Consider the following 27,991-nt stretch of genomic DNA (forward strand, 5'->3'; position numbering starts at 1 on the left):
GAAAACCAATTTCATGTCAGCGCTAGTCTCACTGGGTGGTAGAAGCTTTAATATTAAGTTATAATAGCAGAGGTCTTAGTCCCCCAGTGGGGTTGAGAGCTCATTCTACCAGAGGTATGGCCACTTCATGGGCACTTTTTAAAGGTGTCTCAGTTCAGGACATATGTGCGGCAGCAAGTTGGGCTTCGCCTCACATGTTTGTTCGATTTTATAGACTGGACATCGCAGAGCCATCGCTGGCTCATTCTGTCTTGAGTGTGTAAAATTTAGTCATAATATGACTAAAAAGAGTATGCTATTAGGAAGGTAGCTGCTCAAATGCCTTTAAGTTGCATAATCACAGGTTGGTTGACAAGCCTGCTTCGGACAGCATATCTGCAATACGGGAGTTGTCTATATCCCATAGTGAGATACCGAGCGAATGTTTGAAAGAGAACGTTATGTTACTTACGTAACCCCGGTTCTCTGATAACATGAGTGAGGTATCTCACCACACCACCCTCCTTGTAGTAGCTACACGGAGAAGAGATATGCTGAGAATGAAGTAAGGTACCAGGGGCAGTAATATTGAAGGTGGGGAGGCGGGACTCCAGCATCACTGCCGTGATTGGTCTGTCAACCAACAGACCTGGTGTGATTGGTGCTTCCATGATCTGTCACGCCAGAGGCGTGTCCCATAGTGAGATACCTCACTCATGTTATCAGAGAACCGGGGTTACGCAAGTAACCTAATGCTTTACAGCAGTAATAGTATTGAAGCAAGAAGTCAACAGCATATAAAAAGAGGGTTCTCTTTCTGTCACACACTTAAAGTCGTGTTGTAGTGACACAAGGGGTTTGCTCTTTGTAGCCCCAATAAACTATTTTTTTCTAAAAAAGGCCAGTGAAATTTGGTGAATGGAATTTGCATGCCAGTCTCCACCCCAGACATTTAGGTACAAAAAGATTGGGTGCAACACTACAAACTTATTCTTCAGAACTGATTGTTTTGGGGTTCACATTGTCCCATCACCTTATTCTAATAATATGCCCCACCCCCTGTACATTGGAAAGCCGTTTCTCCTCCACATGAGGCAGCAGTATATTTGATCTGAGTGTTTAGGTCTCCAGCATGCTAAAGCAGCATGTGTGTATGAGTATGTCTTCATTGTGAGAATATGCCCATGAGAGCACTGCCATTGTGGCTTTTTGCTCTCTTTACGTAGCTTGCTTCCAATAACCAAACCAGGCCCCAGCGCGATTGTCACCCCTCAGATGCAACCACACTCACACTGTACTTTTATCGATCCGAGCCCGGGCGCTCTTTCGTCATTAAGATGCAATTGTTTTGAAAAAGCAGGAAGTAAAGCACTCTTTTATCAGTGGAACCCAACGTAATAAGAAGTCTGTATCTTTTATTCTGAGTCGTTTGGTGCGTGATTACAGACAGCCCTCTCACATTACATCATATTGCTTAGTTGATCTGTCACGTGTGCAGCTCGGACATTCACGTAACTCCGCTGCGCGCATCAAAAGGTTTTTACGGAGGCAGATAACCGTGAGTGGTCGTGCAACGATGTCTTCACCTTTTGAATCGCACTCAGGTGCGATTGCGCTCCCACAACAGCCTTCCTGAGCCCAAATGAACCGTGGTTTGGATAGAGTGGGTACACCCTAGTCCTGCAGATCTTTACATTCCCTAGCCCACTTTTTGTTGATACAGCTTTTGATTATTGGTTTTTGGGCTCAGAGGGCAACCTACAGCCATGCCCTGCCCACGAATTAGTGCGTGTCGAGAGGTTAAATATCTAACAAGAATTAATACCTCAACTTTTGTACCTAATATAGTAAATACCTATTAAGGTAGGACATGTCTCCCATAAAAGGTCTATAAGAACTTTTTCAAAATAATATTGTATCCTTACCTTATGTTCATCCATTCTGGAACCGGTTTACAGATAATATTGTTTGGAAAAAGGTTTGGCTAATTTCAAATCAGTACTTGATTACAAATAAAAAGAAAATTTTATTTCAGTGCATTCATAGGATCTACCCAGCAAAACATTTTCTTGTGAATTTTAAAAGCCATAGACACACATTGCACTCTTTGTAATAACAGCTTAGAAACGGTGGTTCACTTACTGGCCTGGCCACATGTAAAACCCTTTTGGGAAAATGTTTGTGAATGTTAAAAATATTGATGCCAATTGTTTTATTTTGGGAAAAATGTTTTGAAGAATCAAAGAGACAACCATACTACCAATAGTATTTACATAAATCTGATTCTTCTGTTAGCAAAATGTCATTTCACAAATGCAAATTTTCTGAAAAAAAATCTACATAAAAAACAAAACAAAAAACAAATGGTACTTTATATTGATTCTATAAGATTCACTTTAAAGCAAAAGGCACTGAAAACTTTAAAAAGCTAAACTTTGACAAAAAGTTAAAATATTTAAATGGGTGACTGAGTTTTACTGGGAAGATTTGTATGCATGTTTGTTTTTTGTAAACAATACTCAACTTCATAATTATCAAAATATTAAATATATTTGGGATTTTTAAAATGAGTAGAAAATGCGTTCAATGTCATTTCATTCAAGTGAAATTAGCAAACCAGTTGAATGGGATTTTAGTTTGCTTTAAATAACGAGCCAGGCTTGAGGCTGCGCGTGTGCGTCAAGTTTAAACCATAGACTGTAAAAAATAGGTTTAAACGCATCGTCTATTTTGCGAGACGAGGGCATGAAGGCTTTGCGATGCGGACAGACAGGCGCGAGTATTTCATAAGCATTGAGAGACACAAGCTGCGCGCGTGGGTCAAGTTTAAACACCTTGTCGAGACTGTTGTGGGAGACGCGCGTGCAAAGCCTTGCCATGCGGAACCAGGCGCGAATAAAACAAGCAGAGACACAGGCAAACACACATTGTGTTATTCATTGTTGCGCCCCCCCATGGTCCTGCGACGTTAGATCAGAAATGTCTTGTCTGCAAGTGTTCATTTATCACAAAATAGAGTAACGCGAGTAACCAACTCATTTAAATTTCACAAATTGTAACTGCGTTACTTGATTAAAAAAATACTTCGTTACATGATTATTACCGCTAAAAGTAGTGGAATTACAGTAACAGAATTAATTGTAACGCGTTACTCCCATCACTGAAAGGGGACAACACAACTTGTGTTAAAAACATTTATTTTAACATGAAATAACGCCTTAAATGGCATGACACACACAATGTGTAAAAAATTAACACAATTTTTTGTAGTGTACTATGCAAAGTATTTAATACGTAACAGTTTATTTGGAATGCCGGAGGAACATAGCCTATTATTCAAAAGTATTGTTTGCCAAGCTCATCTGCGCTTTTTGGAATTGCACACACACGCCTATTTGCCCATTTAGTAAATCTGGCCCTACACTCTTAAAGGTGTAGCGGAGGATTTTCTCAGATTTTAGAAAAGAACCGCCTTCTTCACTTCTTTAAAAAATGCAATTGCGCAACACTCCTGACTGACAACTAGGAGGACCAATAGTCTTGATGATCCACCCAGAGAAAGAAAATCCTTCGCAATACCTTTAAAACAAATGTGTTAAAATCACACATCTTCTGTCTAGTTAAAGATAACACATCTAGTGTGTTGTCCTTAACAAGACACGAGATGTGTTATTTTAACACATTTGTTCTAAGAGTGTACACTCTTAAACCCCATTCACACAGACCTTTGGTCCCAGAAAATACCCGTAAAATTAACAGGACGAGTTTGCCAGACAAGCATCTGTGTGAACACAAACTCGTCCCGTTAATCTTCTGGGATCGTTGCCGGAAAGAGGACCTAGTCAGATACACGGATAACCCTCTGTGTGAACAAGCAGCCGAAAGAATGCTGTAATGGGCGTGTCACAACACAAGTTATGGTTCAGCTCCTTACAACGAGAGATAACATGCATATAAATATTCACCACGAGAAATGTTGAAAACTAGATTGAAGCAGTTATCAGGAAATGATAAATGAGACGCATAAACAATGACGCACGTGCTGTAGTGAGGACGCGCGTGTCATGGCAACATGAAGTTGGTTCAACTCTTTAAAATAAGGAATTAACAACATTCACAACGAGAAATGTCAGCAAACTGGACTGAAGCAGAATCAGGTAAGTTAGCTTGTCATTTACTGTGTTGAAACGGAGATCATTCAGCAGCATAAAAGAATATCGCGTCACATGCTCATTTGAGCTATAATAAACGAATTCCCGCGCGTCACCCCAACAAGATATATCGTTCAGTTCCTCAAAATGCGGGTTTTAAATGCATATAAACAATCACGATGAGAAATGTCTGAAAACTGTATTAAAGCAGAGATCAGGGAGCTCTTCAAATATCCACTCTGAAGCTGAAATCATTCACCAGCATAGAACTGTGGGTTCACACGCTCCTTTGTAGTCTTATTATAAACAAAAATGCACACGAGATGTTTCTGGAGAGAGGAATAATAAATACTTTGCAAACTTCAGACGCTGGGTAGAAGAGAGGGCGGGACTTTTAAAAGGTCACTTGTCTTTCCGGGACCATCAGATGCCGTGTAATCTTGGCAGTGTGAATGAACAAAAACTAACTATTCCGGAAAAATTCAGGATGCCTGTCACGTGTATTTTACGGAATGTCTGTGTGAAAAGGGCTCTAGAAAGGATTTACACATCTTTGTGCGTTAAGCTTTTATGTATAATTTTAACACGTGTCATTTTGTGTTAAAATAAAACACATGTGTTGAAAGTAACACAAAATGTGTTGTTTTAATAACACGGATGTGTGGATAATGTGTTGTTTGTAACAAATCCATTCTAAGAGTGTAGGGATTTTGCCCTTATATCATTTTGATGCTTTAAATGTAATATAAATGCAGTGTAGCCGTCACTCTATATCTAGAGATGTTGGAAGTGTTAATTCTGACAGGTTACCAGACAAACAAAATCCCACCTGGATTGCACTCAAGTTCACAGTGTTCCTCATCAGATCCATCCTTACAGTCCATCTCTCCATCACAAACATGAGTGTACAGGACACACTCTCGTTCATCTTTGCAGGGTTTAGATCCCACACGACACTTTAATGATGTTATAGTTGAGGTTGTAGTAGCCATTATGAGACAACCAAGCTCATCTGAACTATCCAGACAGTGAGAGAGGCCATCACACACCAAATTCCTCTTCACACACTTCCTCCTGTCCTTACAGAGAAAGTCACCTGAAGGAACAAGACAGCTGAGAGAATAAGCAAGATTCAAAAAAATTTGAACTAAGAAAATGTGTATCATTTACCTGGGGAAGTACATGCATCTATACAAGAAGCTTCATCAGATCCATCAGGACAATCTCTTCTTCCATCACACAGCTGAGCTTGGGAAATGCATACTGACATTCCAGGACACAGAACAGAGGGACTTTGACAGCTTACCTGAGCAGTACTGAAAAAACCTGGTGACACAAAGCAAAATGTGTTTTAATATAACCACAGTCTCATGGACATCCAGTTCATAGCATCTCCACTAACATCACAATGTAGAATCTCTCTTTTTAAAATAGTCGTTTCCCTGAATGACAGTAGGGTGCCAGTTGGTCACATCTCTAACACACACCTTCCCGCGAAGCTACAATACATCTACATCTACATCTAACATAGGGGTAAGATGTACTTTTAGTCAGAAAGTGTTTGTTAAATAGTGAAGACAAGAGTTATCAATGGGATGAGTAGTAAATGGTCTGTGCTACTCATAAGCCTATATGGACACAGAGAAACAATGTTTAATGAAAGACACATTATATAAAATCTCCAGTGTCCTGCAGAGTTTAGCTCCAACCCTAATGAAACACATCTGAACTAACCAATGAAGGTCTACTAGAAACTTCCTGGCAGGTGAGTTTGGGGCAAGTTTGATCTAAACTTTGTAGGACAGTGGCCCTCTAGAACCAAGTGTGTGGACTGATTAATGTGTTGGTAAAACCACTCAAAAAGATATAATAAAAGGTAGCGGAGCTCACAGGGTTCCCACACCTTAGTCAACTTGAAATTCAAGGACCTTTCAAGGACTATGTCCAAAACCCTCAAATTCAAGGACTAAACGTGGGGACACGTTTCAAGTGAGAACAAGGTTAGATCATGTTACCTCTTTAGATAATTGTTACAACTCCCTTTCGAAGGAACTCGGTGAGTCACTGCGGTGACACTTTTGGGGGGCCTCCAGGGGTAATAACGTCTGAATGTGTATATCAAATGCAACCAATGATGAGGCTTAACGAAAAAGACAGGGTGATGCAGGATCCTGGAAATATATCGCTATCTGAAATATTGCCAAAGACAGCGTTACAGGGGCGCAAGAAGTATGGCATTGGAGAGGCAGCGTCTTGTTCCCTTCTCAGGGAACAACAGTTACATAAGTAACCCGAGACGTTTTCATGTGTCAAACACAACTATGCAAAAAGTATGGTATGAATCAACATTCGCATATTGAAGATATAAGCATTTAAAGCGAACAGTTTAGCATGTGTGCTTAAAAAGTCTAACATTTTTATTGTATTATCCTACACCAGGCCAGCTGACAGTCTTGCCTGGGCCCGGGAAAAGATAATCTTGGAGGGCCCCTCGGCCCCCCTACTTTTTACGTGTAACAAGACATTTGGGATTATCAGATTCATGACCCATGAATATTGCATTATTATACATTGTATTCAACATTTATATAGTAAATAAATGTAGTACTGACACTATATACTGACACAAAATAACTTATTTATATAACGTCAACCCCCTCTTTTGAAAACCTCTATTTTCTTCTCTTTTCTTTTCTTTTCTGAGCACCGGACTTGTGCTGAGTCTAACCAGATATTTTGAGCGTACTGAACTTCAAATCAAATGACATCATAAAATTTTGATCAGTGGCCAAACCATTTTTGTGTTGGGCGGGGGGATTCTTGACCACTATTTCAAGTATAGGAAGAAAACAAATAAAATGTTTTTTATCTCAAATACAGTCACCTCCATAAATATTGGAACAGAAGCACATTGTGTTATTTTAGCTGTTTACCAAATTGTATTATAGTTACAGTCATATTATGAATATTGGCTTACAGTGCACACTCTCAGCTTTATTTTGAGGGTATTCACATCCATAATGGCTGAAGGATTTAGGAATTACAGCCATTTTATATGTAGCTCCCCCTTTTTAAAGTGGTCAAAAGTAATGGGACAGTTGACTTAAAAACTATTTTCTGGACACGTTTTGTCTATTTGTTAAATGATTCCCTCATGAATGACAGATGTTAAAGGTCTGGAGTTGATTTTAAGTGTGGCATTTGCATTTGAAAGCTGTGACTGTGAACCCAAATGTGAACCCAAATCATTTGATTCAGGGACATCTCCATGCAAGTGATACAGACCATAATTAGGTTTCAAAAACACAACAAATCCATCAGAGAGATGGCAGGAACATTAAGAGTGGCCACATCAATTTGGCACATCCAGATAAAAAAACACAGTGGTGAGCTTAGCAACATTAAAATCCTGTATGTCTAAATGGGATAACAGTGGTGGATGATCGCATTATCCTCTCCATTATAAAGAAAAACCATCATAACTGTAACTGGAATACATTTTGGTAAACAGCTAAAATAACACAAAATGTGCTTCTGTTCCAATATTTATGGAGGTGACTGTATTAGATTTTATCCACAAATATGCCTATTTTCTTTATTTTTTAACAATTGCAGTGTTTCCCACAGGATTTTGAGAGACTGTGGCGGCGATGACGTCACACGCCGATTAGCATATATGTGGCGTCATTGCGTCGTGTTTTACTCTTTAATCTGTCACATTATATTGCATTTTAACACAACTGAATGCTATTTTTTACATATTATTTGTTCTGTTGTCTATAAAATAGTGACTAAACAGGACCCAGTAACGACCCAGTGACTCATTGTTAATGTATGTTAATGTCAATGTAAATCCATTCAGCGCCCTCATCTGACAAAATAGTCATACATTTACATTGAGGCTGTACTGATGTTGCTCTTCTCAGTGTTGTTGCGTTATGAGCGCTTTTTTATTTTAAACACGAGTGGTAGTTTTATTGTATATCATCGCGTATAGCGCACACAATTTGTTGCAAATTCAGAATATGAGAGAATACACGGTTAGTGTTACTACAGAACACGTGCACGAGCATACCGCATCATAGGTAGGGAGAGAGCTCGGACACAGACTCACACCAGAACAGGTATGTGTGGTAATGCTGACCTTTTGTGAACTCGATCAGCCATCTTCTCTATCAGTGACTGTTGACGTTTACGCGAAAAAGAAAGTAAAAGGAACGCGGAGTTAAAATACTTTTGACTGTAGAGAGAGCCGCGCTGCTTGCAACAGGAGAGAGAGGGGAGGGGGAGGCGCGCTGAGCGCTCACTACAATGAATATAGTAAAATTAAAATGTAAATGGTAATCATGAAAAATCTATGTGGCGGCCAGTGTTGATTCTATGGCAGATAAATCAATGTATGGAAAACACTGAATTATTCCATAGGTTCCAGTTCTGGCCCCCCCCAATCCTGGGCCCGGGAAAACAGACCCGTTTGTCCCCCCCTGTCGGCAGGCGTGTCCTACACTACACAGTAGGGATGGGGCGATATGGCCTAAAAAAATTACCACGGTAATTTTAGTTGTTTGTTTCGGTGACGATAAAAAAGATAAATTATTCTCTTCTGTAAAAGTAACAATGTCTTTAGATGTGTTTCAAAATTACAACAGAGTACAACTGCAAATAAATCCTGATAAAGTAACAAACATGTTAAAGTAACCTGATAAAGTAAAGTTTAGTGTGGAACAGTCAATTGTCCCTTTCACACATACAGTCTAGGGCTGAAACGATTCATCGAGTTATTCGATTTACTCGATTCAAAAAATTCCTCTAGGCAAAAATTCTGCCTCGAAGCCTCGTTAAATTCCTATGACGCGCACTACACGCGCCGAGATCTGATTCACAAGGACCGTTGTTCAATGTTCAGGAAGCACATCATAGCACGTGGTACATTTTGAATTTAGCTGGTGCGATGGCGGAGCGAATTTGTCCATAAACGGCAGAGAGAGAATGTCTAAAGTTTGGGATCATTACATTATCATTACATTCAGCATCTGAACCGAAAACATCCACTGCATTTCACCAAGCGTCGATGAAACAAGGTAATGTAGCTTCCGCTGATTTTAATCCCATTCTGTATTTGTAGCGATGTCGTTATGCGGTTTGACTAGATATGATGTTTAGCTTTGATGTTTTTAAGTAGTAAACGTATTCACGTTCAATTGCAGGAGAGTATAGCTTAAAAAAAGAACCCCTTCACACACACGCATGCACTTTACAGGTGTGTGTACCAAAAAAACGGCACCACAGTGCAATCATATATGGGCAACTTGTAATCTGACATATTTTGTTCAATAATAATAATAATCTCTGTCTTATTGGAGTGTAGCATAAGGAAGTTATTCGCTCTCACGAGAGTCAGACCGATCAATCAATGGATCACATATGCTTAAACTTTTATGTAGCCACGCAACAATAATTTCAGCATGCATTCACTGTATACAGCGGGACGTGATGTGATTTTTTGAACAGATTCTTAACCTAAAATGCACCCATATGCAAGTGATGCAAACCAAATGCAGCGTTCTATTGAAAATGAATGTATGTATTTCTGCCGTACCAAAATGCAATGAAGCAACTGAACGTCTGACTGGGGTGTCACTCTTCCTCACGCACAGCACGCGTGCACAGACACACACAGGTGCACGTGCGTAGACACACACAGGTTGTTCCCATAGCAAATAGGCTCACCCCAGAAATGATATATTGTATGTTAGTAGCCTAATGGTAAATGCTGCAGGTGTAGAAATGTACATAAACCAGATATTTACTTTGATGTCGAGGCTAGATTACAGCATGAAACCTGTTGTGCATATTAATAAATAAAGTGCTTAATCGTTGGCACTGGCACTTATAAACACTAAATGGGTAAAAATTTAAATAAATAGGCTTATTTTTTGGAGCCAAATACCTATTTTTTTAGAAATAAAAGCCAAATGCTTGAACATTTTACAGTCACGTCATTTTCGTTATGCATTATTTGTTTTGGTTGTTTAAAAACACACAAAATTATCAGATTACTCGATTAATCGATCGATTCAGTGCTAGATTAATCGATTACAAAAAGAATCGATAGCTGCAGCCCTAATACAGTCTTTACTGGTAAATTGCAGTTAACAGGTAATGTGTGAACAGAACCGTTCCAGTAAATCAGTGCTCCCAATTTACCAGTAAGACAGGTTGTAAGATTACCAGTAATTTACCAGTAAGTGCTATTTGTGAACGAAAAATATAGCATTACCGGCATTTAGAACAGACGACGTCAGACCGCGCTGACAGCTTCGGCTTTGGGCCAATCAGAAGGTTTTTTTGTATAGATGACGCATTTACCCCCACACTGTTTACATACAGACAGCACACATGTGCGGCTTAAAAGTCGAGCACACCTGAAGTTAACATCCACATTTCTTCACCAAAGTTGTTTCAAACAGCTTACCATCTATTTGCCAAATTGCCGACGTCCTTAGCACACTCTCTGTGGTGTTAAGGCCCCTTAAGCAGCCTAGGTGGATATGCAGCGAATATCAAACCTAAACCTAAACTAAACCTCCCTCCTCTGTGATGCCTAATGTGCAAACTCAGGTTCCGTTTGACGCCGCCTAACGCAATATTGTTTGGTCACAAGCAACTTCGCAACCGTCAGCGTTTGCCACAGATGTGAAAACCACAAAATACGGACCATGGATATTAAGTCATAACTCGCCATTGTTTACAAATACGACACTGAGCTCACCGGCCGCGCGCCACAGGTAACTTCCGCTTTTTCTCTGAGTTTACTGGTATTTTGATAGTGAATGATGTCTTACTGGTAAAAAGACAGAACATCACTGCATGTGTGAACAGCACGTTTTTGTATTTACTGGTAAATGCATTCTGGTAAATTCATGGTAATAACAAGCACCTCCTCAGCCTCATGTCCGCCTTCCGCAATGTTTGTTTTCACTCTGCACGTGAACAGTAAATTGGGAGCGCACAAACTACCCCATCAACTAGATTTATCGTTGTTATCGTGAGGCGACAGATTTTCATCGCAAGGATAAATTTTGGCGGTATATCACAGACGATAAAATATTGCCCATCCCTACTACACAGGGAATATGGATTTTCCCCAGAAAAATTCTTGCATAAAATAGATTCAAGCACTTTCAATGACCTCTATCGATGTATGTATATTTTCAAAAACTTACCCAGGGCCTCGAATTTTTCCCCCAGATTCACAAACTTTCAAGGATTTCAAGGACCCTTGGGAACCCTGAGCTCAGGAATCCACTCCTTTGACAAGCATGCAAACCTTAAATGTTGCATGCTTGTTTGTGTGTTGGCCATGGTAATGGTTACACAATTTCACTGTTTAAGTGGGATGTCCACCAATGATTGGGGAGGCAAGCAGAAAATGAACAAATTATTTTAAACACTTTAAATTACAGTGCGTCACTCCGCACCCAGAGATCCGCAAACACTTGTCAATGTTATGAGCACAAACACACCTGTTAGTCGCATATAAGTTAGTGGAAACACCATCACTGTACAAAAGTTTTTCTTCAGGTCACAATCCCAACTCTAACCACTAAGCTACAAACCCCCCCAGTCATAGTTGCATCAGTGTCAGCATTGAGAAATTATCATTTCCATAAGATCTTGCCATTTTTGAGTCAGACTGTACACGCATGTGCTTTCTGAAATTACAATCCAAAGCAGAGACTACTAACATGAATCTTATACTCAGATATTTCATAACACCATTCTAAAAACTTTTCATGAATGTGAATCTGCTTACCACAGTTGGCTTCATCAGTGCCATCCTGACAATCCTTAATCCCATTGCAAATGAAGACTTCAGGAATACAGTGAGTGTCCTTGTCACACAGCAAGCTGCAGCTCTTAGAGGGTTTTTGACATGTTGCTTCATCAGACTCATCAGGGCAATGAGGTGTCCCATCACACACCAAGTTCTTTTCAATACACCTCCCATCAGAAATGCACTCAAACTGCCCTGTGGTGGCAGAACAAACATTTTGGAGGTCATTATTTAAGGCTAATGGCCAAGATGTTGGATTAAAAAACCTGAATTAGTCCAACCTGGTTGGCACTGGCGTTCACAGTTTTGTTCATCAGATCCATCCTTACAGTCCATCTCTCCATCACACACATGACTGTACAGGACACACTCTTTTCCATCTTTACAGGGCCTAGATCCCACACGACACTTTAATGACGCTGTGGTTGATGTTTTACTAGCCAGGATGTGACAAGCGATCTCATCAGATCCGTCAAAACAGTGAGAACGGCCGTCACACACCAAATTCCTCTCCACACACTTCCTCCTGTCCTTACACAGGAAATCACCTAGCAAAATTGTCACATCTTTTTTATTCTTTGAGGGAAAACACAAGGTCATTCAAGGTATATTGCAGTAAAGATTAAGTGACAGTTTACCCATTCTAGCACAAGCATCTATGCACGAAACTTCATCAGAACCATCTGGACAATCTAACTTCCCATCACACAGGCGAGTCTGAGAAATGCACAACGATGTTCCTGGACACATTATGGAAGGCCTTCTACAAAATGGTGGAGCAACAGTCGAGGCAACTTTGTTCATCGCCACCAAATTTAGATTTCCACTGTTAGTCTGAGCTGTGTGCATGAGGTAAAACAAGTGTTACTTCACATTTGATAAGGTTAGCCAAATATTACAAGGGTCATTTGCTTAGACATCTAGTGTGTTGACACTTCTGTATTAAGACAGATATTGATTACTAACTGACTAAGGGGTTTGTAAAACCACTCAAAAAGATATAAAAAGGTGGTGGAGCTCAGGAATCCACTCATTCAACGCTAAACCAAAAACCTTACATGTTGCATGCTTGTTCGTGTGCTAGTCATGTAATGCTATACATTTTCACTGTTCAAGCCACAGGATGTTCATACAGAGTAAGGCTGCACGATAAATCGCATGTGATTGTCAAGTGCATCTTGTCAGTAAAGCCGGTTCCTTAATTAGTAGTAAATCACCATCACCTGCTTTCAGATGGCTCAGCTTTTACTAAACAAAGCCGTAGTTCACTGACAATCGGGGCAATTTAGCATTAATCACAGACATATCGCCTGCGACATGTATGCGATATGGCCCAGCTTGTCAGTGAACTACGGCTTTGTTTAGTAAATGCTGCGGCATCTGAAAGCAGGGGATGGCGATTTACTAATGCATTTCTATTACCCTTAAAATTGCACAAATTGACACTGCTAATTAAAAATACGGTTAATGGAAACACGTAAATTGGGAAAAAAATCCAATACCCTATTTTTCGGACTATAAGTCGCTCCAGAGAATAAGTCGCATCAGTCATAAATGCGTTTTGTAGAGGAAAAAACACAAGTTGCACTGGACTATCCGTTGCGTTCATTTAGAAAATGATTTCACACAATCCAAGCCGAAGAACAGATATTTAATCTGGAAAGGCAAGTTATTAAACTAAACGATAGCACAGAACAGCAGGCTGAATATGTGTCCGTACATGATAAAGTAACAAACAGTTATTTCCACGATACACAAGAGCATACAGAACATACCTGGAAGGCTGAATAGGCTAAATTAACATGACAAGCCAAATTAAGGTCAAAAAGGTCCCAAAGTCATTCCGCATACCTGAATCCATTAAGTTAGATAAATACAGGAGCAGCATAGAGCAGACTCTCGCGGCTGTAGACGGTAATGGTTTCTCTTGGTTTATATTAGGGATGCACGATATATCGGCCAACATATCGTTATCGGCTGATAACTGCTTATTTTTAATACTATCGTTATCGGTCTGATAGCAAAATTAGGCCGATAAATGAAAGCCGATAAATTGATTATTTTGGTTTGTTGAACCACTTCACTTGCTCATTGCTGGCCATGTGGAGTATTGATTGGTGCCTTCTGTGACATAGCATGAAGATGACACGTGTTGCGGGCTTAAGAAGAGTATGCTAGTCTAGCGCAAAGACAAGATGTCCACGGCCTGGGAGTTTTTCATTGTGAAAATAATATGAATATTTATCGGCCTATATATATATATATATATATATATATATATATATATGTTATCGGCCCCCAAATATAAAGAGTTATCAGTTATCGGTATCGGTCAAAGTTTCCATATCGGTTCAAGCCTAGTTTATATGAAATAATTTTAACGTCTAAGTTGCACTTGACTTGAAGTTCCAGTACCCGCCAAACTATGAAAAAAGTGTGACTTATAGTCCGGAAAATATGATATTAATGCCCACATGAGGTGGTTTTTCAAGCATTTCGGAAAAGGTGTATTTCGTAAAACTGCAATGGAAAGAGTTTATTTGTCTTTTAGGTCAACCGATGCATGTAAATCAATCATTATTTAAAGATGACGCTGTATGTACTAAAGACCTCCCAGAAACCCCTCATACGTGTTTGCTTCCAAGTATAAAAGGCTTTGTTTGCCAATATTATTTAAACATCTCCTTTGATTTAAAATAATGTACCATTACTTCCGAGAAACACCTCATACGTTGCCACCCCAAGGGGCTTTTCTTGGCATTAATGTTTTCATAATACTCCTACATCTCCTTTGATTAAAATAATGCCTTACAATAGCTAACATCCATTGACGTGATGTTTGGTATGACTTTCATTTCACTTCCACCAATTGGTGATATGCGACTAAAACCGAGTTTAAATGGAAGCGCTGTCACTTCACAAAAGTTTTTTCTTCAGGCCCAACTCTCTAACCACTAGGGTACAACTGCCCGCAGTCATAGTTGCATCAGTGTCATTAAAAATAGATTTAATTTTGTAAGGTCTTTCCATTTTTGAGTCGGAGCATACATGGATGTGCTTTCTGAAATTACAATCCATTTACTACTAACATGAATCCTATGGTTTTATGAAATATCTGAGCATTCTAAAAACTCTGTGTGAATGTGAATCTGCTCACCACAGTTGGCTTCATCAGTGCCATCCTGACAATCCTTAATCCCATTGCAAATGAAGACTTCAGGAATACAGTGAGTGTCCCTGTCACACAGCAAGCTGCAGCTCTTAGAGGGTTTTTGACAAGTTTCTTCATCAGACTCATCCGGGCAATGAGGTGTCCCATCACACACCAGGTTCTTTTCAATACACCTCCCATCAGACTTGCACACGAACTCCCCTGTGGGGGCAGAACAAACATCTTGGTCAATATTTGAGGCCAATGGCCAAAATGTTGGATTAGAAAACCTGAATTAGTCCGACCTGGTTGGCATTGGCGTTCACAGTTTTGTTCATCAGATCCATCCTTACAGTCCATCTCTCCATCACACACATGACTGTACAGGACACACTCTTTTCCATCTTTACAGGGTCTAGAACCCACACGACACTTTAATGACGCTGTGGTTGATGTTTTACTAGCCAGGATGTGACAAGCGGTCTCATCAGATCCGTCAAAACAGTGAGATCGGCCGTCACACACCAAATTTCTCTCCACACACTTCCTCCTGTCCTTACACAGGAAATCACCTAGCAAAGTTGTCACATTTTGTTTATTATTTGAGGGAAAAGGTCATTCAAGGTATATTCCAGTAAAGATTAAGTAACAGTTTACCCATTCTAGCACAAGTATCTATGCATGAAACTTCATCAGAACCATCCGGACAATCTAACTTCCCATCACACAGGCGAGTTTGAGAAATGCACAATGATGTTCCTGGACACATTATGGAAGGCCTTCTACAAAATGGAGGTGGAGAAGCAGTCAAGGCGACTTTGTTCTTTGTCACCAAATTTAGATTTCCACTGTGATTCTCGGCTGTGTGCATGAGGTGAAACTTGTGTTACTTCACATATAAAAAACGTTATCCAAGGGTCATTTCATAGGCATCTTACAGACACAGCAGCTTAAAGGTACTGTAGTAAAATATTTACTTCTAAAGGTGGTTCTAACAATTTTTTTGTCAGAGGAATCTTGAATGAAACTTAGCTGAAACTTAAATGGGGTTCAATAAAAAATAAAACAGTAATCAATTGTTCAAAATAATATGTATTATTGCTGATGTTGAAAATTTTCTCTTGCCAATTTAATATGAAGAGGCAACTAAGTAAGCCGTTTGTAGGTTAATTCTTCCATGCTGTGTTGCGATCAAAATATTTCTGGTTTGACCACCATACCATGCCAGCACAACTTAATATCATTGGCGTAACCAGTAATGCAAGTTTGTGATGAAAATGTCTCTTTTCCTGACCAATGGTAGATCAAAGTAAGAATCTCATATTTGGAAAATATATTTTTAAAAATCGGTCATTTGGAATTCCATTTGGTGACCTTAGCACTAAAGCAATTAACTCATTTTCAAATGGGAATGAACATAAAAACGCATTGAGTGCACAATAAAGATCTACTGAATCTACTTACTGCAGTTAGCTTCATCAGTGGCATCCACACAATCCTTCTCTCCATCACAGAGGAAGCTCTCTGGGATGCAGCGAGTTTTATCATCACACATGTGTTTGCAGTCGTGCGAGTGGGTGAAACAGTCCATTTCATCAGAGCGATCCTGACACTGAGGTGTGCCATCACACACCTGCTTTTTATAAATACACATCCTCCCATGAGCACACTGAAACTGATCTAGAGAAAACAAATCAAACCTCAATTGCACACTTCTTGGGTTAAATAAAGCAGTTGGGTACATATATTTTTTATGTTTTACCTGGTTTACACTGATATTCACAGCCTGCTTCATCAGATCCATCGTCACAGTCCATCTCTCCATCACACACATGGCTGTACAGGACACACTCTTTTCCATCGTTACAGGGTTTAGATCCCACACGACACTTTAATGACCCCGTGGTTGATGTTGGACTAGCCACAATGTGACAAGCAAGCTCATCAGATCCATCAAGACAGTGAGATCGGCCGTCACACACCAAATTCCTTTCCACACACTTCCTCCTGTCCTTACACAGGAAATCACCTAGCAAGGTTTTATGTCGTCACATGTTTATTTTTTGATGGGACAAACAAGGTCATTAAAAGTAAATTGCAGTAAAGATTTAGTGGCAGTTTACCCATTTTGGCACAAGTATCTATGCACAAAACTTCATCAGAACCATCCGGGCAATCTAACTTCCCATCACATAGGCGACTCTGAGAAATGCACAGTGATGTTCCTGGACACATTATGGAAGGCCTTCTACAGAATGGAGGTGGAGTAGCAAAAGTCGGGACAACTTTTTTCGACACCAAATTTGGATTTCTACTGTTGGTCTGAGCTGTGTGCATGAGGTGAAATAACAAGTGTTACTTCACATGTGATAAGGTTAGCCAATCAAGGGTCATATACAGAGATCTTGAAAGGGACAGCAGCTTAAAAGTACAGTAGCAAAATATTTAATTCCAAAGGTGGTTCTAACTCAGATTTTTTGGCCAAGGAACCTTGATAAAACTTAAATGGGGTTCAGAAAAATAGGAATCAACCTTTAAAATTAAGATACATCATTGCTGATGTTGAAATACATTTTCCTTTGCTAATTTAAGATGAAGAGGCAACCAAGTAGGGCTTCATGATTAATCACATGCAGTTATCATGCGCATCTCGTCTGTAAAGCCAGTTTCGCAATAAGTAGTAAATCTCCAACACTTGCATTCAGACAGAGCAGCATTTACTACACAGAGCCGTAGTTCACTGACAAGCAAGGCAATATCGTACTCATCGCAGGCGATTAGTCTGTGATTATAAATGGGGTATTAGCTTGTCGGTGAACTATGGCTATTAAAACATTTATTTTTTAACCACCATACCAGTAATAAACCAAATATTATTGGCTTAATCAGTAATGTGAGATTGGGGTGGAAATGTCTCTTTTCCAGAAAAATGGTAGATCAAAGTAAGGATCTCATATTTAGGAAACCCATTTGAAATTCCATTTGGTAACCTTAGCACTACAGAAATTACAAATTAATTTACATAGATGCTGGAATGGCATGAAGAAAAAAAAGGAATAAATCTAGCACTTACTGCAGTTAGCTTCATCAGTGGCGTCCACACAATCCTTTTCTCCATCACAGAGGAAGCTCTCTGGGATGCAGAGAGTTTTATTGTCACACCTATGTTTGCAGTCGTGCGAGTGAGTAAAACAGTCAATTTCATCAGAGCGATCCTGACAATGAGGTGTGCCATCACACACCTGCGCTTTGTCAATACACATGCTCCCATGAGCACACTGAAACTGATCTACAAAAAAGAAAACAATATAAATTATACCCATATTGGATTAAATGAATTAAACCACACTTCTTGAGTTAAATAAAGCAGTTGCATACATCATTTTTTATGTATTACCTGGTTTACACTGATATTCACAGTCTGCTTCATCAGATTCATCCTCACAGTCTAACTCCCCATCACACACATGACTGTACAGAACACACTCTTTTCCATCTTTACAGGGTTTAGATCCCACACGACACTTTAGTGGCACTACGGTTGAGGTTGCAGGAGCCATGGTGGGACAACCAACCTCATCGGAACCATCAGGACAATGAGATTGGCCATCACACACAAAATTCCTTTCCAAACACTTCCTCCTGTTCTTACACAGAAAGTCACCTGAAGAAAACATCAGCTTTCAAATTCTGCAGTCTAATAGGCTTGTTCTTATTCTAATTTTGGTCATTTAAGCACCTGGATACAAAACATTTGTTCAATATATCATGTATATTTGTGCATAACACCCCATTCAGACACCCAGTGACAAGCAGTAGCAGAGCGATGCAATCTCATTAAATTAAATGGAAGCTTGGCAACTTCTGGAATGCGAGCTAAAGTGACCGCTGGTGACCGTATGGGTGTGTCCAGCGACGCGAGGAAGTAAGGAAAGGTCTAACTTACTGCAAAATGAGTGATTTTCATGAGCGACTACCAAGCAGTATAGTTAATATCATCCTTCTCTTGTCAGTTATTGAAGTGGATGGTACTCTTAAACCCCATTCACACAGACCTTTGGTCCCAGAAAATACCCGTAAAATTGCCAGACAAGCGTCTGTGTGAACACAAACATGTCCCATATATCTTCTGGGATCGTTGCCGTAAAGAGGACCTAGTCAGATACACGGAAAACCCTCTCTGTGAACCAAACAATGCCGTAATGGGCGTGTCGTAGTGAGGACGCGCAACAAAAGTTATGGTTCAGTTCCTTAAAATGAGAGATAACATGCATATAAACATTTACCACGAGAAATGTTGCAAACTAGATTGAAGCAGTTATCAGGAAATTATAAATGAGACGCATAAACAATGACGCACGTGCCGTAGTGAGGACGTGCGTGTCATAGCAACATGAAGTTGGTTCAACTCTTTTAAATAAGGAATTAACAACATTCACAACGAGAAGTGTCAGCAAGCTGGACTGAAGCAGATATCAGGTAAGTTAGCTCGTCACTTACTTTGTTGAAACGTAGATCATTTAGTAGCAAAAGAATATTGCGTCACATGCTCATTTGAGCTATGATAACAACAGGTCACGTGTCTTTCCGGGACCTTAGATGCCGGCTAATCATGGCAGTGTGAATGAACAAAAAAAATCTTACGATCCCGGAAAAATCCAGGATGCATTTTCCGTGTATTTTCCGGAATGTCTGTGTGTTTGGGCTTTATGACAACCAGATTTAGAAACACCTCATTGAAAGAGACACGTGGTCTGAACAAGGCAAAAGAACTGTGTAAATCTTTGGTGATCCCTGCTACCCTGATAAAAAATATTGTCCAGAATGCATATAGCATTTAAAGAGAGCAAGAACTGCTACGGTGGGTTTTATCAACAGCATTAGGGGCGGTTCACATTTAATGTCTTGCGCGCAGGTTATGCAAGTGGACAATACTTCAACTTTTCAGAATTACGCGTCAAAGTGCATTGGGAAAGAGGAAGAAAGGTTTTAGACTTGAAATGTGACCTGCCGCTAGGTGGCACTTGAAAGTTTTCATGTAAAAACGCTGTTCATTTTACATTCTTGTGTTAAATCATAGTTAATGCAGAATATGGTGTGTGGTCACACCATATTACCTGGCTTTTCACACATGTACAAGCAGGAAGCTTCATCTGACCCATCTGGACAATCACTTTTACCATCACACAGTTGAGACTGACTGATACACACAGTAGATCCTTGACACAAAACCAGGGGGCTTTTACAAGTCACCTTAGGAGGACGCACTTCAACCATTTCATCTGCAGGGTACAAAAATAAAACCATGTACAAAAAGGTGCAGGGTAATGACAGACCTTAAACAGTGAAACAGCACATTAAATTACACATTAAACTACATTTACATTTATGCATGAGAAAATTACCCAAAGTGACTTATAATTTAATATGTATAGCTTGAATATACTGTAAGTGTTTTCCCTGGTAATTAAACCCACAACCCATGCACTGCTAACATGATACAAATTGAGCTACAGAAACGCATCACAAACCTTGCTGGACCTCCCTGAGAGCAACTGATAAGCCGACAACTCCACTTTCTACTGCAACCCCTGACGTACGAGATCCATCTTTGCGATTCCATACTGACAGGACATCATTGAACAACGCCACCATATACGGTTCATAAGCCGCCATGATGGAGCCGGGAATGACCCACCTTTTACCTGCTGAGTACTTCCTCATCTTTAGCAGACTCATGACCTGCAAGTCTAGAGTTAACAAAAAAAGCTACAGTTTAAAAGCCCATCAGAGTAAGTTAAAATAAAAAATTCTCCTGCACACTTGGTTATTTCAGACAAAAGGTCACACTCACAAGACTCAATGTTCCAAAGGAAGCCGTTTGCTTTTCTGTCGAATACGATGTGGTCGAAACCATTTACTTCAAAGCGGTAGACAACTTCTGCACTTCCACCAATCAAACCTAGCCTCATTCTCAGGATTTGATCTCCCTCTAGCCAGTAGAGCTTTCCTCTCTGCCAGTCCACGAAGAGGTCAAGGATTGCAGTTCTGGCTTGATATAACTGTCTGGAAATACTTTGATGAAGGGGGGCAATAGTTGAAACACCAATGGTTAGCTCATCACAGGACAGCCAGTACAGATTCCCAGTCTTCTGATCAACTCGCACAAGGCAAGCTGCAAGTGAAACAAAGTAAATCAGAATATGATGTGCACAATTGAAATAATGTAATAATCTGCATCTACAACAATGCCATCTACAGAGTGTATCATTTTATAATACAAGTACTTAATAATACAAATGAAACGTTGAAATGGGAACATTGCTTTAACAAAGTTAGCTTATTTAAAGCAACTATCCTTTGCATAGATGTACTCTGTGGCATTTTAGCATTCAGCTAATTATAGGGTCATCCCTAACCCTTTGGAACAGTAGTATATACTTAAATTGATCCATAATTTCAAATCAACAAACAAAATAAACTCAAATCTCAAACTAGAAACACATTACACAAGTTTGCACATCGTGTCCAAATGCTTGGCCAACTTGTAAGGTCCTGCTGTGCAAGGTAAAGCCCACTCACAGCTAATGAAAATGGATATGATTGTGTTTTCAAACTTTCCATTTGCCATTGGTCAGACAAACAAATAACCCAACCTAAACAGCTGCAGAAGACAGCTTATGACAGGTCCTGGTATACTCTGAAAGCATTCAGAATGCAATGCGCATAGTTCTAGAATCTATGCACATTGTCTTTGCCTTCTGATTCTTACATTCATCATTAAGACTTATTTGTGCTTATTCTTAGGAACCAGTGTCTGAAAAAGGTTGTTTTTGTCATTGACAAAAAGGGGATCTGATGGTGAGCGGATTTGGGGACTGCGGTGGGGTAGAGATAAGGAGAGGCTGGAGAGGGGAGATTAAAAATAGGATGACCGTGCATCAGTTGATCTGCTTTACTGCGCTTGATGTTAAAGCATATGGTATCATCGTCTAAAATTTGGAGGTCGGAGAAAGTCGGATGGATCTGAGGATTGAAATTTGAGTTACAAGTATACTCTGAGCATCTGAGAAAACCGAAAAAAGCGAGAATAAAGAGAGCGTCTAGGGTTCTGGCAGTGTTTTCGGAGAAGTATCCTGAACGGATAGTGTACAGGCATTTACTCAGGACTTCGCGAGTAAGAGGTAACCAAAAATTATGCTTTTAAAGATGCATTCTCCATCACACAGGATGGAGGTGATGACGGTTGTGTAAAGTTTAAACAGTGCAGAGAAATGGGCAGAAAACTTCATTTTGGCAAGTTCGGGGGGCCGGGTTGAAGCAAACCTTGGTAATAGCCCCAGAAACCAATTGAGGGGGCTGCATCTGTTAAAGGTGGATATCGGTGGCTGAAAATGCGATATTGTAGAAAAAGGTAAGCCCGTTCCATTGTTGAAGGAATAACAACCAAAGGTTTAAGTTGGCTTCACATGCTGAGTTTAAAAATCACTAGCCAGGGACGGAGGATGCTAGAGACAGGAGATGTGAGATAAAGGGGTGGCCTTGAGGCAAGATTCTCATAGCAAAGTTGAGGTACCCGAGTAAGGAAAGGAGGTCACGTTTGGAAATGAACTGCGCGGAGGTGAGGTTTTGAATTATGTTTACGATTCTGTCGATCTTGTCTTTAGGCAGCAAAACCTGACATTTAACGGGGGTCGATGGTAATTCCGAGAAATTCCAGTGAGGTGGCGGGCCACTTGGTTTTCTGAGGCAGTGGAGACCTCTAACTTTGAGAAAAGCCAGAGAGCTATGGAAAGGTGAGCGGCTGGGGGAACAGAATTTGGAGAGACTATGAGGAAGTCATCGAGAAGGTGAATGAGATAAAGGATGTCATAATTGTTCGCTAGAATCCAACACAATGCTTCAGAATATTTTGGGGCTGCTTTTGCATATGAAAGACAAGCGAACGGCAAAGTAATATTCATCTTGGCAGAGCACGCCAAAGAGATGCCAAAAATCAAAGTTTATTGGCATGACATTGAAGGCTGACATGATGTTGATTCTTGCTAACCAAGCGCCAGGATCAGTGGATTTAATTAGACAGATCGAATGACCTGTGTCGTGGTGATGAATTGAGAATTTGGATAGGGGAATTAAGTGGTTCACACTAGGGACGAAGCATTCATGGGGGGCTGAAAGGTCGATAATAATGCACTTTTTACCAGAGAATTTCCTTGTTGCTATGCAACGGGGTTAATGCGATAGGTGTGGAATGGGGGTAATTAAAAGGGACGATCATAAATTTAGCCTCAACTTTTTGCAGGAGGAAGTCTACAGAGTCTGGGTATAATAAAATTATTACAAATAAAGGTTGCGTTGGGTATGCTTTCAAGACCGGGATCGAAACCTTGCTGTAAACCTGAAAAAAGGAAATTAGTGAATAGTTTGTTGGGATGACATTGTAGTTTGAGTGCAAGAGCGAAGACATTGATGGGAGAAGATAGATATTTTTAAGATCTTTGTTTTTTGCAGAGGATTTGAAAACAGGCAAACAGGGCAGGCGTACGAACTGCTGCAAAAGTTACAAGCATGCAAATAGCCGCATCATTGCATGGAACAGCAAAAATCATTAAAGTTGTTGCAGACCTGGTGGATGCAGAGAAGCTGCTTGAAATATTTACAGGACCTGGGTGATTGAATCTGGACTGTGGCACGTATGAAGTGGATTTGGCAGAGTCAGGGGGTAACTGGGGAAATTTTGAACTAATGAGGAAGAGTTAGACTGGTGATCGAGAGATCTACAAATGGCACATGAAATGTTGCAGCAGCTGAGAAAAACTCTATTGTACAGTTTAAAGTCCAGTGCTCCCCAGTGAGGACACGGTTTCTAGTGTGCAACTCTCGTGGCGCATTTGGCAGAAAATACCTTGTAAGTGTAAAAATAACTGCTACCGAATGACGAGAAATCAGAAATTTTGGAAAGGTAGTCAATTAAGTTCTTTACGCCTGTTTGGAAAAACTGAGCAAATTACTTCTGTTCATTTATTAAAGGCTATGACAAATTCGGCGAAGGAGAGGATACGGTTCGAGCTGGAAGACAATCTTTTAGGATGACAGAGAATGCGCCACAGTCCAGAAAACAATAGCTGTTTTTCTTTGGAAAGGGAGAAAGGAGACACCAGGTCCACATCTGTACCTGAAAGGATTTGAGAGCTAAGTGAGTTGGAGATGGGTGGAGGGTCCATGGCAACGGCATGAGCAGGTATTGCTAAGAGAACAACTGTGAGAAGGGTGTAAAAAGGGGAATGACCTAATAGGGGCAGAACTGGGGGAGGCGCTGCATGCGGAGGCAGCCTCATGCCATGTGCTGTGCCCAGAAGAGAGAGAGGTCTGTTGAAAGAGAAAGGAGAGGAAGAGCTGGAGCGTTTCTAACCTGCAGAGGCAGCCTCACACTAGGGGGCACTCCAGTGACATTAGAGGATAGGGCAGAGGGTAAGGGGAGAAAAGTTGGTGGATTTTGAGCCTGGTGTAGCAAAGCTGAGGTGGGAGGGAGATGGGGTTGGATAAGGGAAGCATTAGCGAGGAGAGAGGTAGGTGTGGGTGCGAGGAATGGGTAGGTTACGGCTGGTAAAGTGTTTGGGGCGGCCACACCGGCTGGGCTAGAGGGAGAGGGGCGAATGGCTACTGCAGTGGAAGATGGAAAATTCTTTATTGGGAGTGAAGAGTAGGAGTTTGTCTTGAACTTGGCGAGACATTGTTCCAGAAATGGGTGGGGCCTAATGCTTGATGAATCGTCACTGGTAAGGCGTGAAGACTGACTTGTTTTAATAGGCTCTCAGGATGATTGACAGGACTGAACGTTTAAAACTTCATAAGTCAACTCAGTTATCAACTGTTCATTAAAAAGATACCGAAACGAATGAAACGCCCTAACAGGTCTGCCCATTAAATCAATCAAAAAAGCTTCGAAGAAATGAAGCCCTAGAAATGAAATGGTTTTCTACAGTGATTTGCCATAAAATGTGATCTGACCTTTATCTAGGTTACAATAGACAAACAAATTTGTACCAGTTGACAATTCTAATCTCTTGTGCCTTTTTTTGAAAACATCCATTAAACATTCACAGTTCTGGAGGAACATGCAAGTGAACCCATAGACTAATTAAAGCTAATTTGTGTCAGAAATAAAATTCAAAGAGTTCAAAGGTGTGATTTTAGTGATACTTTGATAAAACGACATTTAAACATTTTAAGATTGCTCTCCTTAAGAAGCATCAGCTCTTATGAACCATACGTTGCAAGAAGGAGCTGTCTAAAGATATCCGATCAAGAGTTGCACTCCATAAGGCTGAAAAGGGATACAAAATAATCCCAAAATGTTTAGACATCCATCAGTCGACAGTTAGACAAATAGTCTATAAATGGAGACCGTTTAATACAGTATTGTAGCTACCCTTCCTACAAGTGGACTAATAAATTAATAACCTACCAGGTTTTAATGTAAGGATGTACTCTGACAAGTCCTGAGAAACCTTGTTAGCCTTCACATGACCCGTTCCATTAGACCAAACAATACATCCCTGTTTCCAATGCATGTCAAAAGCCTGAACGTCTTCATCCGTTGTAAAGAGTTGAGTTTTGATGGGGGTCTTTCCTATAAACTCCAGATTGTAAATGGCTGAGGCTGTTGCATAGGCGACCTTAAAACCTGAGATTTGCAGAACAGATGAAACAGTCAAAGGCTGCTTTTACGTGCATTTTAGTTAATAAACTTCAATTTGAAGAAGGAACACACTTTCACAAGATCCATAAGGCATGGGCAATGTCTCATCAGGACATAAACAGGTAAATCCAACAGGACTTTCCTTGGAGGGCAAACATAGCTTGCAGCCCGAATTTTTACATTGTGAAAAACCTATGTAAAGAAAACACACACAAAACACACACTAAATACATTGTTTATTTAGTTATGGCCTTGCCAAAAATTGACACACAGTAACCACAAAATAACTCAAAAGCATTTAAGAAACTAAATTCACCTTGGGGCTGTTGAAGTTCATGGTAGACCGTCAGGACAGGAAGTGAGGTTTTTAAGAGGAAGCCATTATTTTTTGCAGAGGGTAGATTTTGAGGAACTTGCCAGATTCTCTTTTCATCCGCCAAGTAGAACCAGCCATTAAATACAGCCAAGCTCTGAGCTGGACTTTCCAAAAAATCCCAAAATGTGTAACGCCCAGTACCATCTGTCCTGATGGTCTCAATTGACTGATACAAACAAATTTGTCATGAATACAACCTATAAACTGGACACTAAACTGAATAATACAATGTGTTTAAAACATGTAAATGTAATCACATTAATATCATAATGATCTCTTACAGATAATATTGCTACAACACACTAAACCATTTTATTCCACATATGGTTCCAAGAGTTATTTTTAAGACTGCCAATCTCTTCGGGGGGGTCAGTGATTGTGGAGACATTACCACACCCCTGGACATGACGTAGAACAAAGTGTAACATTACGTGTCAGTCATAGGCCCTCTTTGGCGGTCTTGGGCTAGGACATCTATGACATTGGTAAACAATGTGAAAAAGACTACTTTTAGTAGCTGTATATGCAGGCGAAACCGGGTGTGCTTATCCAGCCTGACTCTCTATAAGCAATGAAGTTAAAATTTAGGACGTCAATCATACAAGTGGGTGGTTACACTGATGTCAACATCTTCCAAGACTTTCTTAAAGGACCTGAAGGTACTGATTTATTAGTTGCAGAAACCATAGCAGCGATTACATTTTTTTAAAAAAAAGCAGAGCATAAATTCTGCTAAAGTCTGTGGAGTTTCTCTGCATGTCTGCAGACTCTCTGCGGCACTAATTATCAGCAATAGTAATTTGTTTATATGGTTTAAATAATTTGAAAGTATTTAAATGCTCAGACGTTTATTAAAAAATATGCAGCTTACCCTTTTGAATTCACTGATCCAATACAGACGTCGAGCTGCCACATCCAATGCAAGACATTTTGGTAACTCTGCTGTAATGAAAACAAGTGTTGTCCGATTTGAACCATCCATTGCTGCTCTCTCAATGGTAACCTTTTCACTCATTCCTTTATTGATCCAAAATATGAAACTGCAAATAAAAAAGGCAAATATGAGACACAGTCTCTTCATAATGTAATAGTAATGTAGTGTACACTGTACCTTTCAATTGGGTTGAGAACAAGATCACTTGGGTTTATGTCTTTGGATATGACTACAGCTGCAGCGCTACCATCAGCTGCACCCGTATAAATTACTTTTTGGGTAACACTCGTCCAATATAGCTGCCCAGTAAGCCAGTCGATGGCTAGACTCTCCAAACCAGGCAGACCTAATAAATGCAGAAAAAACAGTTTTGGTATTGGCTAGTATATTTTAGGCAGCTTCAGTAAGAAGTCTCTCACAATATCTAACCTGAATAAAGAATGGTGCTCTTCCGGTTGTAAGCCTTGTAGATATTCCCATTGTTACTGGCCCAATAAATGAGATTTCTTTGAATATCATAGGTCAGGGCTATGGGGTTGCTCTCACTTAAAAGAAGAGGCTCATATACTCTAGTCTTGACATTCACAAGCCCAATTAGCCCCTTCCTGGTGGTCAAAATCTTTGTTGTGGTTTCTTGGAAAAAAGACAAGAGCATTTTTGTATTCACATTTTATTTTTTTGAAGAGATTACAAACAATGAACTTAAGTTACCCTGAGCGTCACAAGATCCATTGCCAAGAGATTTGAAACCATTCTGACACAGACAACGAAAAGACCCAGGTGTGTTTGTACATAAATGCATACATGGCCCAAAAGACTTGGAACATTCATCCACATCTGAAAAAGCAGGAGTTAACATTA

At 40.1% G+C, this 27,991-nt stretch overlaps 1 protein-coding gene across 2 annotated transcripts in view; it reads right to left on the reverse strand.

Moving 5' to 3' along the window:
• The window catches only part of LOC129447401 (uncharacterized), a 65,280-nt gene that overhangs the window by 31,863 nt on the left and 5,426 nt on the right, over nucleotides 1-27,991 (reverse strand). For both annotated transcript variants that reach the window (XM_073874013.1, XM_055209119.2), the window contains exons 6-28: nucleotides 27,842-27,967; nucleotides 27,560-27,763; nucleotides 27,308-27,476; nucleotides 27,068-27,236; nucleotides 26,137-26,362; nucleotides 25,893-26,012; nucleotides 25,587-25,805; nucleotides 20,973-21,293; nucleotides 20,650-20,868; nucleotides 20,236-20,400; nucleotides 18,516-18,782; nucleotides 18,192-18,407; nucleotides 17,242-17,445; nucleotides 16,881-17,147; nucleotides 16,583-16,798; nucleotides 15,776-15,979; nucleotides 15,424-15,690; nucleotides 15,125-15,340; nucleotides 12,606-12,806; nucleotides 12,249-12,515; nucleotides 11,947-12,162; nucleotides 5,301-5,456; nucleotides 4,960-5,226 (exon numbers count right to left, since the gene is read on the reverse strand). In XM_073874013.1, the coding sequence (XP_073730114.1) occupies nucleotides 4,960-5,226; nucleotides 5,301-5,456; nucleotides 11,947-12,162; nucleotides 12,249-12,515; nucleotides 12,606-12,806; nucleotides 15,125-15,340; nucleotides 15,424-15,690; nucleotides 15,776-15,979; nucleotides 16,583-16,798; nucleotides 16,881-17,147; nucleotides 17,242-17,445; nucleotides 18,192-18,407; nucleotides 18,516-18,782; nucleotides 20,236-20,400; nucleotides 20,650-20,868; nucleotides 20,973-21,293; nucleotides 25,587-25,805; nucleotides 25,893-26,012; nucleotides 26,137-26,362; nucleotides 27,068-27,236; nucleotides 27,308-27,476; nucleotides 27,560-27,763; nucleotides 27,842-27,967 (4,902 nt within the window). The remainder of the gene's footprint in view (nucleotides 1-4,959; nucleotides 5,227-5,300; nucleotides 5,457-11,946; nucleotides 12,163-12,248; nucleotides 12,516-12,605; nucleotides 12,807-15,124; nucleotides 15,341-15,423; nucleotides 15,691-15,775; nucleotides 15,980-16,582; nucleotides 16,799-16,880; nucleotides 17,148-17,241; nucleotides 17,446-18,191; nucleotides 18,408-18,515; nucleotides 18,783-20,235; nucleotides 20,401-20,649; nucleotides 20,869-20,972; nucleotides 21,294-25,586; nucleotides 25,806-25,892; nucleotides 26,013-26,136; nucleotides 26,363-27,067; nucleotides 27,237-27,307; nucleotides 27,477-27,559; nucleotides 27,764-27,841; nucleotides 27,968-27,991) is intronic.

The sequence above is a fragment of the Misgurnus anguillicaudatus genome, chromosome 12, assembly GCF_027580225.2.
Source record: "Misgurnus anguillicaudatus chromosome 12, ASM2758022v2, whole genome shotgun sequence".
Taxonomy (NCBI): domain Eukaryota; kingdom Metazoa; phylum Chordata; class Actinopteri; order Cypriniformes; family Cobitidae; genus Misgurnus; species Misgurnus anguillicaudatus.